A 17486-nucleotide genomic window follows, 5' to 3' on the forward strand; every position below is an offset into this window, starting at 1 on the left:
GAGGAACGGCCGGCGGGCTAGAGTGAGCGGCGGCCGGAGGCCTAGAGTGAGGAACAGCCGGCGGGCTAGAGTGAGCGGAGTCCGGCTTGAGTGAGCGGAGGCCGGCGAAGTTGATGTATTTCCTCAGCGACCAGCACGGATCAGCTCCAGGCATGACGAAGATATCTCTTTGGATTTGAGACTTTAGTCTTTGCAACTTTACAGATCTTCTTTATGCACCAAGAGCTTGTAACACTCCAAACAGAAAGAAAAAATTGAAATCGCATCATATGACCCCTTTAATACAAGTGTCCCATACATATTACTATAATTGACAATAATGTACATTGTAAGTATAATTATTATTAATTAATAATATAATAATCCAATTAAGATTGTCATTATTTCTGATATTATTGGTATTTATTTACTCAGAAAAATAAAGGAGTGTAATAGATTAAGGTTATAATATAATATAATAAATATGATAAATATAATAAAATATCATATAATATAATATAATAAATACAATTAATATAGGGCTATCAAATCGATTAATCACAATTACTCTCATCTAAAATAAAAGTTTCTGTTTAAATGATATGTGCGTGCACTGTATATATATATATATGATTTACATTATATAGCAATATAAATATATATATATCTTAAAAACATGCATGTATGTGTGTCATATATACATATTTAAACAGTACATACACATATATTATGTAAACACACATTTTTGGATGCGATTAATCGATTTGACAGCCCTAAATATAATATAAATAAATAAATATAAATAATAAATGAAATATAATATAATATAATATAATATAATATTTCTTTCAGATGCTACTGTAGTTCAGTTTAGCTCCCATATACAAGAGCAGTACATGCACTCAGTTCAGGCAGACAGGCACAGCCAACGCACCCCTGGGCTTACAGCATATGAGACTGAAGTTTGAGTTCTGAATTCTCATACAGGATAGGTTTTGGGATCCACAACCACTTGCTGATCCTCTGGAGCCTTTCCAGAGAGCCCTGCTGTACTTAATAAAATCCAGTCAGGAGATGGGCACAGCTCCAAGAGCTGGTGTTTTTCTCTCCAAAAAGAGAGCTTCATGCAAGGAGAAAGAACAGGGGAAGTGTAGGCCGAGTAGTCAGGGATGGTAAATTTTTTAAAAGCTGAAGGTTTTGATGGAGCGATTCTTTAAAACAGAAGAAGAAGAAAAAAAAAGGTTTCCTGATACAAAATCAACATATAAACTAATTTGATGTCTTTCGCTGACTACATCTGTGATGTGGGCTTATGTGTGTCATTGCTGATATGAGATACGCTGGGAAGAGCTGTTTTGTTATATAAATAAACCGGTTTGTTTTTCACGGGTAAACCAACCCATTACACAGATAATAGTGGACTACAGCGCTTTGTTATGATCTACTTTATATGCAAATGTTGTGTTTCTATGTATTAATGCTGTTGTGTTGGCATGTTATCTTATGGTACAGTTACTGCTTGATGTTTTTTATAATGCAGCTGGTTCAGAATGCTTTTTTGATTCGTTTTGATGTGTTATCAGCCTTTTCTGCTTTGCTAAAGCTATTGTGTCATGCCCTCTACTGTGGGGCTCCAGGGCCACTGTAGTTTTAGCATGAAGAGAGAGCGAGAGAGAGACTGTTATTCCTCTTTGACCTTGGCTAAGGTTTCAGAAGCCCTGCAGGCTCTCACATGACCTTATTTGCGATGGTAGTGTTGACCTGCTAAAGAGTGAGTCACTAAACCAAATTCCCTCTCGTTTTTTTACTTTTTTCAAAATTCCATTATTTAACCTCTTTTTTTCCCCTTTTTGCTTGTGGTAGACTCAGACACAAGGAAAGAAATGTTCCCACAGACACTGCTATTGTGCAAAAAGATATAGGTCTGTACAATTCAAGGTGTCAGTTTGACAGTATTTTGTTATTAGTGTTAAATACTTTATGGTGGACAGATATATTTTGTTGAGCCAAGTCTTACATTTACTTTCATAAAAGTATTTGGACACCTAATTTTGTTATGTAATGTCTTTGCATTATATAACAAAATATAAAATTAAATGGCATTAATTTTAAAGTGATAGGACAGGCAAAATGTTTAAGCTTTTAAATGACAAAATCACAATTTTAAGTGGGCTTAAAGGACTATTCCAGGTTCAGTAGAAGTTATAGGCTCAGCCAACAGAACTTGTGACATGTAAATGCTGATTGCAACAATCATTTATTTTGAATGTGAAAAACCTTTGGCCAAACCATAAACATTAAAACACTCAATAGTAGTAGTAGTTTCAATAGTGTAGCATTAAGAAGTCTGGTTTCGCGCTGTGTCACGCTAACCACGCACCGCACAAACACTCTGCTCCGGTCCAGAGACACGATAGCACGGAGCGGATCACATGCACGAGTTCAAATAATATGCAGGTTTTAACAGGAGTATTAATATGAGTGCTTTATAATAAGTTTCACAGTTGTGCTTTTAAAATCTCCACAAAATTGCACCATTTAATTCAATTTTAAGTGTATCACTATGACCGTGATTTTTGCTTTTAGGGAAAAATTTTGAGAACAACTTAAGAACTCAAAATAATAAAAATGAATAAAAAAATACTTTTTAACAGGCTAATTTATGTAAGACCTTTTATAAAATTACAGGCTTCACATTTCTGATTTGAAATCCTCCAAAATGGCCCCATTTATTTACATTGTAATTATTAATAATAATTACCTCAGCATAACCTTAATAATTAATATATTAATAATTCTTTCTTTCTTTCTTTCGAATATGAGGTACGAGTCAAAATAATTTTTTTAATCAACATAATGCCACAATTGCTGTTGATTGAGCTTAATTTGACTAAATAGCTCTTTAACCGACTCTTCCTGTCACAAAATGACAGATTCCACAGGCAAAATAATCTATTTCTAATGACAAGACACGATTAGCGTGGCATAATCGCCCCGCTTTTTATTCACTGGGGCTCTAAATGGCAGCCTGTGGCTAATGAGGCTGGATGTGGGTCAGTGGGAGAGAAGAAAACAGGGGGAAGTGACCGCGGGTTTAACACACACCTGCCAATGAACAGAGGTGAAGAACGGCTTTTCATTCAACCCACAGAGTAGAGAGCTTTAAACATCCTGAAGGACTTATTGTAATTTGGTAGTTAACAAAATAGTTCGCTAGTTTCGTGCTAAGAATTTGTTTGTTGAAACTTGATTGTAACTTGATTATAAATTATCCAGTCAGTGGGATGCACCAAAATTACTAATTTCATCAGAATATATGTTATTTGTATGTTGTCGAGCAATGGACAGAGCAAGCGTGAGAATGAGCCGTTTCTTATTCAGCTGTCTAGAAGCTGAATGACATTTCACAAGGTTGGCTGTAGGCCATGAGTGCACTTGTCCTACAGGATAGGAGAGAATTACTCCCTCCAACCTGAATGAGCTTTTATCTCACATCTGCCAAAAGTAAAAGTAGTTTTCAGTACTTTGATAGAGTTAATCCTGAATAACTTCACACAAGGGAACATTAATCACCTGATAAGGTAGACTGTGAGGCAGACAGATTAGATGGAAGGATGAATAAACAGACAGACAGACAGACATAGATAGATAGATAGATAGATAGATGCAAATTAAAGAAAATAGTGTTGTTTTACTCACTATAGAGCGAGTAGCTATTGTAACAAAGTGACACTGTTTTTTTGTTGTTGACAGTGCCCAAAGATGGTCTGAAGAATCAAGGGGCATTTGAGGAAATGCGGGTGAATTACATCAAGGAGCTCCGTCGCTCAGTTGGGAAAGCCACTAACAATTCCGGCCAGACATGGCAGCGCTTTTTCCAGCTCACCAAGCTTTTGGACGCAATGCATGAAGTAAGTCGAAACATTCCCCTGTTATTGACCTCAGTCGATAGATCAAAGACAGATACAGTTCTGCTCTAATTATCCAGAGTGTTCTCATTCAGTTCATGGGTCTCTTGGGTCACACTTTATTTTAAGGTCCAATTCTTGCCATTAACTACGACTTTTGCCTCAATAAACTCCTAATTTGCTGCTTATTAATAGTTAGTAAGTAGTTGTTAAGTTTAGGTATTGGGTAGGATTAGGGATGTAGAATATGGTCATGCAGAATATGTGCTTTATAAGTACTAATAAACAGCCAATATGATAATAATAGGCATGCTAATAAGCAATAATAATGGTAAGAAGGATACTAAAGTTTTACCGAAATATCTAATTTTCATAATATCTGTCAATTATTGTAAGCTTGATTTTAAGTAATGCTGAAGCAAATCGGTTTTAATCTTCTTGAGTTGAACACAAGACAGATGATTTGAAGATGATTTCCCAATTTTTTTTTAAAGAAGAGGGCCTCTAAATGTAAAGGTGGCTGTATTTTTCTGTGTATAAAAATGTTTATACAGTGTGTGAAAAATATTAATTATAAGGGAAAAATGCCAAAATTAAATAATGGGCTTTTTATTGTCATTGCACTAAAGCCAAAAGACATTATTAAATCATTATCCTGAAAATATTTTGTATTAAGTTTTTTTTTAACCTACCATTAACGTAAGATATTTACTTTTTTCTTATTGTTATTTAGTAGAATAAAATAGGTTGTGATTAATCTCATGATTTGTGTCCAGATCAACTTTTGTGTTAAGCATATTTAATATCTTAAGTTAACACCCCTGTGGTCCCTGGATGTCTGTTTGATAAAAATGTCAGGGACAGGAGTAATAGGAGTTTATAGACTTTGTTTCATATAGTAGAAATCGTCTGCTTTATTTCTATAATATCTGTTATAAGTGCAAGCACTTTCCTGACTAAAAAATTGACACCTATATACTTTAATGTATTCTGGTTTAGATCAAGTAGCTCAAATATTTGTCTAGAAACAAATCAGAATTAGCTGATATTTATTTAATAAATATTTAATATTAATTCATTAGAAGTAGCTCACAATTGCTCATGTGGTTAGAAGCTGAAAACCAATAAAAAAACCAATATTTCAGATCAGCAGATGTTAAAATAATTACCATTGTAGATTATTAAAGAGTTATAATATCAAGTGTGCATTCAAATGAAAAACTGCCATCCTTCATGTTGCCACTGAGAGATTAGAACCTCGGTTTATTTCTGAGAGCTGTTCATTGCTAATCACTTTTTGCATTGCTGCCAGCTCAACATTTTGTAATAGCACACAAAAGTACTGGAAAAGACGTTTTTGAATTGCACTTGGGGGTGAAGAACACTTGACAGCAGTGTTGATTTATTAATTTGTAAGATCAAGAGAAAACAAGTTCAAGTTCTGCCTAAAAGCTTTTCCGCTTTGGTCAGTGAGACAGAGCATCCATAAATGAGCTCGGCCGCTCTGCAGTTTTTCTTTGCTAATTCATCAATACATGTTTACCCAGACTCATGTTTCACCAGAACGTCTCTTTAATGATAAGCACTGTCAGTTTGAATTAAATCTGACAGTTCCCTTGACAGAAGTCTCGTCTCCCTCTCTCTTTACAGCTCGTAGGGAGCCTATTGGACTTTTGTTTCTACACTTTCCGTGAATCCCAGGCTCTGAAGGTCGAGTTCCCCGAGATGCTGGTGGAAATTATCAGCGACCAAATACCAAAGGTGGAGTCAGGCCTAACACACACCCTCTTCTTTCACAAGAAATGACTGAAAGCTTGCAAAAGGAGGGAAAAATGAAGGATCACATGAGAGGAAAAGCAGAGGACACTCAGCCCTCAGAGAGCGAACAAGAGCAAGCCCGCTATGCACAAAGCAAGGCGTAACGAGAGGCTTGGTTTAAAGCCATATAAGGCTTGCGTAGTGCGGGAAGGCAAAGAGCGATCTCTGTACCCAGCCAACAGAGAAGAACTCATATTTCATGTGACAGTGCTTTCCTTACCCCCAAAGACAATGCTGACAGTGTTCTATATGGATATGAAGCCATATTCTTTGGTAAAGATATAGTGCACAGTCACACACAGAAATATGGGCCCACATACTAGACATATCCTTGACCTGTCAATCTGCCAGTAAATACCATTGCGTTTGTATGTAACTCTCCTACAATCTGCCGCTCAGATTAAAAAATTACAGGTAAGATTCAGTAATAAAAAACTGCTTTTTATTGCTGGTTAACATGGAAATATTGATTAAATTGGGGTGTTTGCAAAGAGGAAATAAGATACTCCAAGGGCTACGATATAGCTGTTCTGAATAATTGTAGAAAGAATTAAATTTAAATTTATCTGCAAAAATGGCATACATGTGTATTTTGATGACTTGAAGTGTTTACATAGGCCATGCTGATTCAGTGCTGCGGTGGCCTGATGATTGATAAGCTGAAAAAATGGCAGCTCCGAAAAAAATGCTATTGGATCGGGCAGAGAAAAAAAAACATGCAACTTTGCAATACAGCAAATATTATGGCTCGTCTTGTAAAAAATTGAGCTCATGCAAACACACATGCCACATTTTGTGTGCGCGCTTGGACTGTAGCAAATTTCGTAAATTGTACCTAAGCTGTTACTAAACCAGCTCCCTTTTGACGTTAAGGAAAATACAGTACTAATTTACAGTTCCACACAAGAAAAGCATTTTATATGATTGTGAAGTTTTTGCGTTTCCAAGAAACAATCCAGCTAGAAGCCATTTTCTAACAAGGTGCTTCTGTTTTCTTAACGTAAATAGTAGATGATTTTCAGTAGCAGCACGTGTACAGTTAGATACCGCTTTTCTGAAGCATACAGCTTTCATATTAGTAAACAACAATAACAGCTGTAGTCCACGTAGTAGTCTATTGTAAGAAACACACAGGGTTACACGGACTAATAACAACAGTAACCTGCTCATAAACACACAATATATGTGTATCGTATGATTATAATTGTTGCTTGTAGGAATATTTTTTCAAACGTTGTACATAGGAAGTTTTTGATTTCAGCAACCTTGCAATTAAAACTTGGCTATTTGGGGAAATACCAGTCGACTTGAGAGTACTTGAGTTAATTGTATCTTAAAAAGGAATTTGGACCACTTTTTCCTGTTTCATAACCCCACTGTGCTACTGATTGGAATCAAAAGAGGTACCGCTAGTTCTCAAATGCTGTGAGTCTGAGGACAATGAAGGTTTGTGTGTGTATTTGCTTTTCTGTTTTTCTCTCAAATTTCTTAAAGGCACAGGATAGCTGACTTCTTTTTGAGAGGGCATTGTTGGTTTTCTCTGATAGGATTAGAATGATCCTATTGGCTGATTTTCATTTGCACAGACACCATAATGTGATAATTGGGATATTAGATGTTCTGCTATTGTGTTGGTTATGTAATGTGCTTTGGGGGGTGGGGTGGGGGTCAGGTTGGGACATTTGTGAAATGGAAAGGTCCAAGAACTTTTGATGTTTGCTTTTTTGATGTAGCTGGCTGGTGGTAAAAGACTGTTGGAGGACAAAAAAACCTAATTCGAATAGAATAATCCAATCAATCTGTGGTACCCAAGCAAAACCCATTTCACCTACCTGTCAATACACTGTACGTTGAAAGTTTTTGATGGACCTAAAACTAGGTATTTGCAGTAGTCTCTTTTTCCAACCTTTCCCGTTTTTAAATACACAGATCTATAAATGAGAAGAAATGTTAAAAGGTTCATAGGATGCATGTGAAGTATTTTTGAGAGATTCTATTTTGCTGGGCACAGTATATTAGTAATTTGTCTAAAAAGAGTATATGAGATCCTTTGTAAAGTGAAATGTTTATGCATGCTTTTTGAAAAGATGTTTACAGTGTATTTAAGAAGGGAAACTTGTGCCTTTTTTCTCACAAAAGTTACCATTTTACAGTATCTATTGTAAATAAATCAGTGAATTATTATGTTGCGTTGTATGGAACATTTCTATATTAAATATTTGTCAGACGTTGGGATGAAGTTCACACATTTCCCTTCTAACAGTTACTGACTGCCCATCAATCAGAATCCAGAGCAAGAGCCAGAGAGCATGATGGATATACATTTAATTGATCTTTACTTTTCACAGCAAGAGAGACTTGTTTACTCCCTGAATGTCACTAACTTAAAACTTGTCATTTTGCTCTGTAGTAATGTGAACTAATTGTCTTTTTTTTTTTTTTCCTCTTTGCTTTGCCTACAAATCTAATAAAAACACAACGCAGTGCTCATATCAGAGGTTAGCTATATTAAGCTGAAATGAAAAGTACTTGTGGTTGCCAAATATTTTAGATTTCTTTTTTTTTTAAATATATAAATAAAAGTCAAACCAAGCACAAAAAACACTGATTTTTTTCTTTTTCAGTGCTTCACAAGTTATTGTCTTGTGAACCAACAATGCTCTTTATTTTTATTTATACAGAATATGAAAAATATATGGAATTTTTTTTTATCAAATTCAACCTTTATGTAAGAAAAACCTAAAGACAAAACTAGGACAGGGAGCAAAATTGAACCGGAACTGTCTGATATGAATTCAGATGTCCATCAGCAACTTAAGAGAATATAGATTGCCATGCTTGTTGCAGCATGTTTGCAATTTGCGTTTCTCCATCACCAAATGATGAAGCTTGAAATACTGAAAGTTGGTGTGAATCCACACTTTTGAGTTGCTTGTTACTTCAGCTTTGACAGTCTGCATATGACTTTTTAGATGCGTTTTTGGGGAGTCTAATAACATGTAAAACTATGCATTTGTACAAATCACATTACCACCAAGCAGCACCTTTGTGCAGAATAAGGGCAAAGCATGGTAAAGGTAACCAGAGTATGTTGAACCAGAATAAAATACAGCTTACTATAGTGAAAACCCACAGATCACATGTTATGTTTGCACATTAACACCCTTGTGTTAATGGATATTGATTTTTCTTTTTTGGGGATTAATCTGAATCTGTGTGCTATACATTGTTTAAAGTGAAAAAGCCATATCTCTTTTGTGATAAAAGAGCATTTCCTGTTCATATTTTGATTTTTTCCCCCCTTTTTAAAAATCAGTGCTTTGTACAATACTTGTTTAGCAAATCTCCTCAGTACAGAAATATTCAACATAAGCAAAAGACAGATGCAAATAGTTCCTCTAAACTGTATATCTTGATGCAGATCTTGCCATAAGTGTGTTTGCAGAAACATCAAGGGATTCCAATAAACCTGTTAACAATTAATTACTGTGCACTATTTCTTTTGCCATTAAAGACAATTCATAAAAAATGAAAGATCAGAAACTGGTGTTACTTCTGCTGTAAATCGCAATTTATACAACAGACATTTAATGTTTTTTTTTTTTTTGGTCTGGAGAACATCTACTAATATTTCACTAAAACTACTAGTATTTCAAGTACATTAGCAAGTGTATTTGAATGTAGTGATGAAATACGCTGTTTTTTTTTTTTTCATTTAACAGTCGAGTTTGGTGATTTGTTCTGGGTTAACTTAAGGACAGTTCACAGACTACATGCCCCTTGTATTGCTTTTGTGTTCATTTTTAAGTGCAACTCCCACCGAAACTTTCAAATACAGTGGATTTTCTCGGATGATCTGCAGGACCATTAACGTCGACTTCCTTTTCAAACAACTATGTAAATAAAATCTGTCTGAAAAAATCATCTAGCGAGTCAACTAATGAGCTTATTGTAAAGTGTTTTACACTAAAAGTTCGATTTGTTAACATGAACTAAGAATAAACAACACTTTTACAGCATTCATTAATGTAGGGTCATTTTAATTTCTATACTGATAGATTTTTAGTTGCTGTGTATAAATTAAAGGGTTAGTTCACACATAAAATTCTGTCATTAATTACTCACCCTCATGTCATTCCAAACCCGTAAAACCTTCGTTCATCTTCAGAACACAAATTAGGATTTTTTTGATGAAATCCGAGAGCTTTCTGACCCTGATCCGAAGATGAACGATGGTCTAACGGGTTTGAAATTACATGAGGGTGAGCAATTAATGTTAAAATTTTAAAAATTCTATCGCTATAATATTTTTGTATTTTGAATTAATATGAAATAACAATGAAGAAAAACATATTCATTAAACTAACATAGTTGCAATAAAACTGAAAAAGCAACAGATCTTTAATTTCATATTGTTTCTATTTCCCTATATCATTGACAGAGAAAAACAAATGTAGGGCTGGAACTCAGTTCTATCCGTTGGTTGTTGGTTTGATGGAGGCAGAAATCAATGTGAGTTTGCAGGGATGTGTGGACTAAAGTTCAATCTGTGTCACCAGATAGAAGTAATGAAATACTGAGTTGAAATTCTGATTAATAATTATGAGATGAATGGAAAAGGAAATGGAAAAAAAAAAAAACATATGCATGGATGAATCGTTTACAATACTGTAAGTGTTTAGAAGCAAGATAAGGAGATTTTTTTTATTTCATGTTGTCTTTACTCTAGGTTAATAAATGACAAAGTATTGTTCATTGTTAGCTAATTATATCTAACTTATACCCACCTATGCTAATAAACTGAACCTTATTTTAAAGCGTTACTGCTCATACTGTAGATGTTTTAGAGATTTAGGGGTCAACTGTAGTGGACAGCATTAGGAAGACAGTGAATTGAATCATAGGATGCTGCAGACATCTGAGTGGGCGCTGAGTGAATGGAAAGAAACAGCAGCAGTAGGAAGAAAAGGAATGGATAAGAAAAAAAAAAACCTGGATACAGTATGTGGCAAAGCCCAATGGAAAACAGAAAGAGAGAGAGAGAAGAATGCACACTAAAAGAAAAGAGGAGAGTAGGTTTGAGTGACAAAAGTCATAATTTAAACCTCTGGCAGATTTTAGTTTTGACAAATTATATTTCTCCAGGGGAAATGAGCTTGAATGAGGAAGTGATTATGGTAATATGTGAAGAAAACAGCAAGTCTCGTCTGCATTTACTGGTCTAGCAGTGACGGAAAAATCCTTGGAAAACAGCACCAGAGAGCGAGATCTTCTGACAAAGAACATAAGCATTAACAATGTAACACCTCCACGTCTCCAGAGCGAAAATTTGCCATTAACCTCGTTAGAAGCCCGATCTAAAAAAATGTGCTTGTTTGCCAGACTGTGAGAGTAGACAGTATTACTTTTGCTCTTTTGCGCAAATCCGCAGCCCACTCCAAATCTCTCCCAGATTGCCAATAGTGCAAACTGTGTAGTCCTGCCAGATAAACAGAATCTATTGGATCAGGCAGATTTCAGGGCTGTGGCTTCACACATGGTGGCTTCTGTGCCCCAGATTCTCTGCTCACAGACACTCAATCCTTTTCTGTTTTGTTTTTCACTGTCCCACCTTCTCGGTCGCATTCATCCGAGATATAGTACGTAACAGTTTGTTTATATTTCATACAGTACGTAGCTGCATGCAGCGCAAAATACTCAGCATGAAGTGAGTATTCTTACGGCAAAAAGTAACAAATAGATGTTCCCTTACTTTCCCAGTTGATTGATTACATTTAGAATTGCAATTTTATTTATTTCTTTAGTTTACCTGCACATTTTTAAAAATGTTGGTTAAATGTGTAAAGGGGGCATTATGTAATTTATGAAGGTAGAATGACGTCAAAAAGATTTGCATACGCAGGGTAAGAGTTGTGGAAGTGTTGTACATATCGGTTTATTTCGGGAACTTTTTGCCCTACATGCACAACAAGTCATTTAGACATTTGCAACAGTTAGTTTTGTACACATACAGATTGGTTCTATGCAGTCAATCCGTTTTGCAGTTCTTTAAACTGTTGTTTGCAAATTTAATTTACGCTTACAGTCTTATGTAACGTTACACTTCCACAACTCTTACCCTGCGTATGCAAATCTTTTTGACGTCATTCTACCTTCATAGTAATTATATAGGCCTATATATAGCCTGAAACAACACCTTCAAATGTTTTTGCCTGTGGTGTCTTGCCTTAGAGCATAAAGAAAGTGCACTGTACAAAACAAGGAGGACGGATATGCTGACCGCAAACTGAGTGCGCCGGAGGAAACGAAATGAAAACATTCAGAGTTTGGTGGAAAAACCAAAGTACACAGTAGCATCTTCTTCTGAGATCAGATGCAGTTCTGCATTGCGCCGTCTCACTCTTTCAGGCAGTGAGACATAGGAACAAGAGACAATGCAAATGGTGATTTGGTGTTAAAAAAATGGGGGGGGGGGGCAGATGGGAACTTTGGGGTTAAACTGAAGTGAAAGGGATCCACAGAGGGAGAGAAAAAGCAAGCCAGAGGGTGAGAAAGTGAGATGAAGCAGTGGGATGGCAGGAGGGTGAGTTTGCCCATCTCATTAGCTCGGGCTCATTTGATTATGTAAGCCCTCTCCCATGTCTCTTCCTATCATCTGCTCTATTAGTTATTGGATGTCTGTGACTCCGCCATGTCATGGTAATTATGTAATACGTGGCACTCAAACACACGCATTCAGGGACACACATCTCACAGCAGTCTGGAAGACATTTGCACGCTAATGATGTGTACAGTGCACTGAAGTGTGATAACACGCACACCGCACAGTCCGGAGGTGCTTTGTAAGCTAATTAGACAGAGGCTGTGACTTACTTCAATTGTCCAAAAAATCAAAATTCAAGAAATTACCCTGTTTATTATTTATGCATTCCTGGTCTTACTGCAAGTGATTCGGTGCACATTATGTGAAAGGCAAATTGAACTGGTAATCTTTTACGAAAATATAACATACTCCACCTGCGCATAATAACTTGCCATTTTGGGTGATGCAAACAAGAACTATCTTTTAAACCCCTCCCCCCTCTTACTACCTGGCATAAACAGACCACTTTTTTTTCTTCAGAATTCAATCAGTTCCTAAAGTAATTTTCTCAAAGTGATGGTTAACCCAAAAACTAAACTCATTTTACTTAGGTTAAGTAATGTCTTGTATTTCTCAATAACTACATTTACATGCACCTAAATAAGCGGTTTATAATCAGACTGATGGCTCAATCGGACTGAAAAAGCTTCATGTAAACACCTTAATCTATCCAAATTTGAGTTCAGTTTGAATGATATTTGTAAAAGCTTATTCTGACTAATTTTATAATCACATTCAAAAATTCTTTGCGCACATGTGCACTACTGTGCTACATGTGTTTACACATGAATACTGTATTTGCTAAAAAGCTCTTCTGACACAAATGTCAACTTTCTTTTAAATATGCACATGTAAATGAATATGTGAATCAGAATTAGGGTTCATACAAACAGGATGCTTCACATCTGAAATCAGAGGGTTCATTCCAATTGGTGAAAATTACTGCATGTATAAACAGGATATTTGAAGGGATAGTTTACCAAAAATATGTAAGGTATATATATACAGTGAAAAGTGCAACCTGCAATATAGCGGCTCCAGGACAGCGCTAGTAATGCAGTTCCGGTAAATAAAAAAAAAAATAAAAAAAAATACAATAAAAATTAAAGTAAAATAAAAATGAAATTAAATAAAAACAACAAATAAATAAAATCAAAATAGCATAACATAACTTTAAATAAATTAAATAAGTAAATACATACATAAAATTAAAAATTAAAAATTGCCAATTGGTTAATTCACTGCACCACTGTAGCTGCAGTTAGAAGCTCTGGTCTCATAAAAACAAAGTTTTATTGTTGATTTGAAATGTTATTTAAATGTTAGCTTAAATAGGCAACCAGACTCCCCATTCAGATAGATAGGAGTTGGTCTTGCATGCCGAAATAGCTGTTCAAAGTTTTTGTAAATATGGCCACCAAGTCAACTGACTTTACTTGAAAGTGATTTTGTTTTTTACCCCAAAATTTAAATTGTCATCATGTACGCACACTCGTACTTCTGACTTTATTATGGGGAACACAAAATAAGATCTTTTAAAAAAATGACAATTTTTTTGCATACATTCAAAGTCAAATGGCTCCATTGTTGTTTTGGACCCCATTGAGTTTCCTTGCATGGGCAAAACCCAGAAACATTCTTTCAAATATCTTCTGTGCTCTGCAGAAGAAAGAAAGTCATACAGATTTGGAACAATATCAGGATGAGTAAATGATGACAGTCTTTATTTTTAAATATCCCATTTTACTGAGAAATATACCACATTACTGAAGTAAAATGGTTTGCGAATGACATTTTATGTTGACAGGATCAGGAACCACGAAAATCCCTTTAACCGCAGTTGAACAAACTGCAGTCATGCTGCAAGAAATGTGCACTTATCATGTGTGTATGATGGGGTCATGAAAGGAAATGGGAACAGAAAACAGGAAATAACCTAAACCCGACCCAGTTGTGCCAAACAGTGTGTGCTAATCGCTGTGCTGTGGCTCCAACAAAATAGTCTATTTTGATGCAAATTGTTTGTTTTCAAGCACTCCATCCAGTGCACGGTAAGGACCTAGACTGCCGTGTGCTCCAGTTCAAGCCCAGTATATGAGGAGGCAGTCCAAATCTGCTAGGAAATGAGGATTTAATCCACTTAAAGGGGGAGAGGTTCAATGTTAAAGCTGCAGAGCAGCTCCAGGGCTAGAAGTGTGTGGGAGAGAATAAGCCACTATGCTCTAAATGCAATGTATGCAATAGACAACAGTTCATTTACATACAACAGAAATCCGGTTTTGTCGAAATGACAGGTACTAATAACACAATGCTGCTTACATTTGGACAATGAAATTACAATAAACCATCAAAATGCTTACTAAGAGTTTGAGCCAATTACAAAGCTCTAACAAATCTAAATGTGTCCCTGGACCACAAAACCAGTCGTAAGTCGCTGGGGTATATTTTTAGCAATAGCCAAAAAAACATTGTATATAACAAAATTATAGATTTTTATTTTATGCCAAAAATCATTAGGATATTAAGTAAAGATCATGTTCCATGAAGATATTTTGTAAATTAATGTGGTAGCGAAACACAACAAACCTTAACTGAAATAAAAGAGCTTGTTTTTTTTTTATTTTTACGAATTTCTAGAAAATGGCATCAGTGAGTTTTTTATGGTATTTTGGCACAGATGTGTGAATGGCAGCAATACGGATAAATAATGAAAAGCCACTGCATGTGCGAACAACAGATGTGGTACATTTACCAAAAGAGATAGCCAGCAATTTTACTGTAATTTAACGGGTTTCATGTGTGAAAGTGGCTATTGTTTATCACTCATACAGTATGGTCAAGATTGCTATTAAAGAAATGCAGACATTTATGGGTTATACTAATTAGGTAATGGAGTTTTGAATTATTAGACAAGCTAAAGTTATTCAGCAGAAGCCTTAGTGTCTTTTTGACCTTGATGGGAGCACATCCACACAATTAAGTTAATCGACATTAAGAAAATTACACACAACGTTATTTTATTTTTCATTAAACAACAGTCATATCACAAATGTTTTAGTTTATTTCCCAGTAAAGCACATTAGTGGTCCACAGCACCCTGCAGCATATGGCTTCCATTATTTATAGACACTTACTTTGGCATATAAATAAAAATGAAGAGTAAGATATAAGAATAAAACACTTTATTTATTTAACATTGATCAACATCAAAAAAATTATATCAATGCCAAGACCTTTGCAGAGGTCATAAATCACTGTCTGAAATCACCGCAGATACGCTCAGTCACAAATATGAACCCGTGGAACAAGGGCTCTTAGAAAAATGAAAATGGTCTCATTAAACATCAGTGAAGTCCTGCCATTTTTAAGGTTTCTGCAAAAACTATGTGGTAAACTTTAAAACTTTAAAGAGGGAAAGTGCATGGCTTTTAAGTTGCTTTGCACGAAAATAATTCTATGTATACAACACAGATGTAAGACTTGGCAATATTTAATTTGACGTCATTGTATGGGTTACTTTTTTATTTATCGGTCTCTGTTCTTTGAAAAGACGTTAAAACCTATATACAGAATAGCAAAAAAAGTTGCTCTGTTCGAGTTATTGAACAGCGTCCCACATGCCATGCGTAATAAATTTAAGGCACAGCATCAGTTTTAATCAATGCAAAAGATTTAATAATCGCATACCAATTTCAATATCAATAACCGACAAGCACTAAATTTATGTCTAATAAGCGTTGCTCTAGTGTTCCAATGAACCAAGACACAAAACTGACAATGTTCACTGCACTGTCATAAGGTTACACGTTTTACTATACATCATCACATGCCCAATTAAATGCAACTTGATAATATTAAATACAAAGATACTCAAGGTATCTTTGAGTATTGAGTATACAAATGCTAAATAACCCAAACTACTTGGCTAAAATTATGACATGCAATTAAAAAAAGAAAAAGAGGACAACACGTCACAATGACGGATGCATATTTTCCCACACAAATTTATATTTACATTTCTAAAAGTGCAGTCTCTTTGTATGTATACAGCACATCTTAGGTTATACTTGAACTTAACTCCTGTGCTTGCAATATCTGTGTTTTTGGATACAGTATATATATATTTTTCTCAGTGTGGAGAAGGATGGAGGAACGACAAGCAGTGCCATTGTGAAAGAGCCGCCGAGACCATGGATACCATGTATATAAAGAGAAGTGTGAGGATAGTTCTTTTCGGAGTTACAGTATCTGCACATAGTTTTCAGGGATGAGTCCTCGCTTTCCCTCCAGCACACCCTCCAGCCATCCGGGCTCCCTGGAGAGTGTCACTGCAGAGCAAAACCATGGACACACAGGTAAAAGTCTTACTGCAGCTCTTCTGTCACACTGCATGTCAGACAAGCAAGAAGTCCTCATCGGATTTAATGTGGATCGTTAGCATGGCTGATGAATGTAAATTATATGGGTATGCGTTAGGAAAGTTTGAAGAACTATAGCCAATCCCTGATGACTTTTTCTGCATTTTCTGTGTTCATTTTGGGAGAAAAATAAGCAGAATGGGTTCAAAGTGTGTTAAACAGAGCTGAAAGAATTATTAAATTAGCCAAAGTGTTTAATAAGCAAACACAAGAGGTGGGAGATTTGTGAATAATGGGTGAAAAGTAATTTTTTAGATGAGAGCAGCAATGAATTAATGCAAGAGCAGCACTGAGGAATTACGTATGTTAGGGTTTATGTCTGTGCTGAGGATAATAAAAACTGTGAATGTTAATTATCACTGCATACTGAGGATGCTGAACATTTGTCTTAGACATAAGGCAGAGCATTCTGAACCATTTATCGGTAACGTGCTGGCCTGTATGAGCAAACAGCGGGATGCCTGTGCAGGTAGTTACTATGATTTTGTTGAATGACAGAGGACAACCTGTCATTTCAATAAATGTCATGCATTAGAACACCTTGATGAATGATGAAAGGTGAATGACGTCCAGGCGAAAGACAGAAAAATGGTGAAAAACATGAAAATGATGAACAAAGAAACATGCAGATGGCAAAAAAATAAAAATCATATATGAAATCACATTTACGATAATTATGCAAACTGACTAGAGGCAGAAAGAATGTACAGAATCTAAAAT

The 17486-nt window shown here is 35.6% G+C and overlaps 2 protein-coding genes across 4 annotated transcripts in view; one reads left to right on the top strand and one right to left on the bottom strand.

The window, feature by feature from the left end:
- LOC107742541 (mineralocorticoid receptor-like) overlaps positions 1-7228 on the top strand; it is an 84494-nt gene extending 77266 nt beyond the window's left edge. The window contains exons 8-9 of the mRNA XM_016555554.1: positions 3733-3890; positions 5538-7228. Of these exons, the coding sequence (XP_016411040.1) occupies positions 3733-3890; positions 5538-5693 (314 nt within the window). The 3' untranslated portion in view covers positions 5694-7228. The remainder of the gene's footprint in view (positions 1-3732; positions 3891-5537) is intronic.
- Positions 7229-15515: 8287 nt separating this feature from the next.
- The window catches only part of LOC107742542 (rho GTPase-activating protein 10-like), a 60796-nt gene continuing 58825 nt past the window's right edge, over positions 15516-17486 (bottom strand). Inside the window, exon 23 of one of the 3 annotated variants that reach the window (XM_016555555.1) lies at positions 15516-16676. In XM_016555555.1, the coding sequence (XP_016411041.1) occupies positions 16588-16676 (89 nt within the window). In that variant the 3' untranslated portion in view covers positions 15516-16587. Of the gene's footprint in view, positions 16792-17486 lie in introns of all 3 variants that reach the window. The other 2 variants (XM_016555557.1, XM_016555556.1) reach the window with 2 other exon arrangements.

Source organism: Sinocyclocheilus rhinocerous, unplaced genomic scaffold (genome assembly GCF_001515625.1).
Source record: "Sinocyclocheilus rhinocerous isolate Xijiao unplaced genomic scaffold, SAMN03320098_v1.1 scaffold1158, whole genome shotgun sequence".
Taxonomy (NCBI): Eukaryota; Metazoa; Chordata; class Actinopteri; order Cypriniformes; family Cyprinidae; genus Sinocyclocheilus; species Sinocyclocheilus rhinocerous.